The sequence below is a fragment of the Bison bison genome, unplaced genomic scaffold (genome assembly GCF_000754665.1).
Source record: "Bison bison bison isolate TAMUID 2011002044 unplaced genomic scaffold, Bison_UMD1.0 scf7180017864032, whole genome shotgun sequence".
NCBI lineage: Eukaryota > Metazoa > Chordata > Mammalia > Artiodactyla > Bovidae > Bison > Bison bison.
The window spans coordinates 2,963,362-2,964,225 of record NW_011494604.1 but is presented as its reverse complement, the minus strand read 5'-3'; the positions used below and the strand labels follow the sequence as shown (position 1 = coordinate 2,964,225).

General features: G+C 45.7%; 1 protein-coding gene across 1 annotated transcript in view; it reads left to right on the top strand.

Moving 5' to 3' along the window:
* The first annotated feature begins 446 nt into the window (after nucleotides 1-446).
* Nucleotides 447-864, top strand: part of ITGB5 (integrin, beta 5) — a 106,980-nt gene continuing 106,562 nt past the window's right edge. The window contains exon 1 of the mRNA XM_010834281.1: nucleotides 447-832. Coding sequence (XP_010832583.1) covers nucleotides 719-832 — 114 coding nt within the window. The 5' untranslated portion in view covers nucleotides 447-718. The remainder of the gene's footprint in view (nucleotides 833-864) is intronic.

The following is an 864-nucleotide window of genomic DNA, read 5'->3' as shown; positions in this document are numbered from 1 at the left end:
ATACCACACTTGAGTTTGCTTCAGGAGACCCCTCCACAGATTAATGGGATGGGGACAGAGGGTGGAGAGTAAATAATTTTTACAAGGACGTTTCCTTCTAGTCTTCGTTTCTGATCTTTTTTTGAACATCAGGGATAGACTTTGAATGGGTGGTTTTTTAATGTGATCAAATACCTTTTTATTATCTCCCCAGATGATATGTATTTTCTTGATCTATTAGTAGATATATTGAATTAATAGATACCCTGTATCTTAAGCTGGCATTGTATTCCTCGGCCACATTCTTCTTTAAGGACTTTGCTGCTGTCTTTCGGTACACCTTGTATTTGGTGCGACAGTACCTGATTTAGGATTTTCTTATGTCTGAAGAAGATCAATCAGTTCTTTTTTTGATTTGCTTTTTGTGCTATTTATGATATTTTGTCTGGACTGAGCATAGAGGGGCCTTGTTCTCGATGAGCCAGGACCTGCTGTGTCAGGAAGAAGGCAGTGGGACCCCTGTAGGCACAGTGGAAGTGACGGGAGTTGCTGACGCAAGTGTGCATGCGGTGGGTGCTTCAGAAACCGGCAATGTTTAGCTTCTGCCAGTGAGCAGAGGCCTGCGATCAGCACAGGGGCCTGCACCCTTCAGCTTCAGGGAGGCCCCTGTTAGAGACGAAAGTGACTCCTCCTCCCGCCCATTCAAAAGCCCATTAATGGAGGTTATGGCTGGAAGCTAATGGCTGCATCTTCATCTTTCTTTGAAGGTCTCAACATATGCACCAGTGGAAGTGCCACCTCATGTGAAGAATGCCTGCTAATCCACCCAAAATGTGCCTGGTGCTTCAAAGAGGTGCGTAGGTGGGGGAGGGGAGGAGTGCTCTG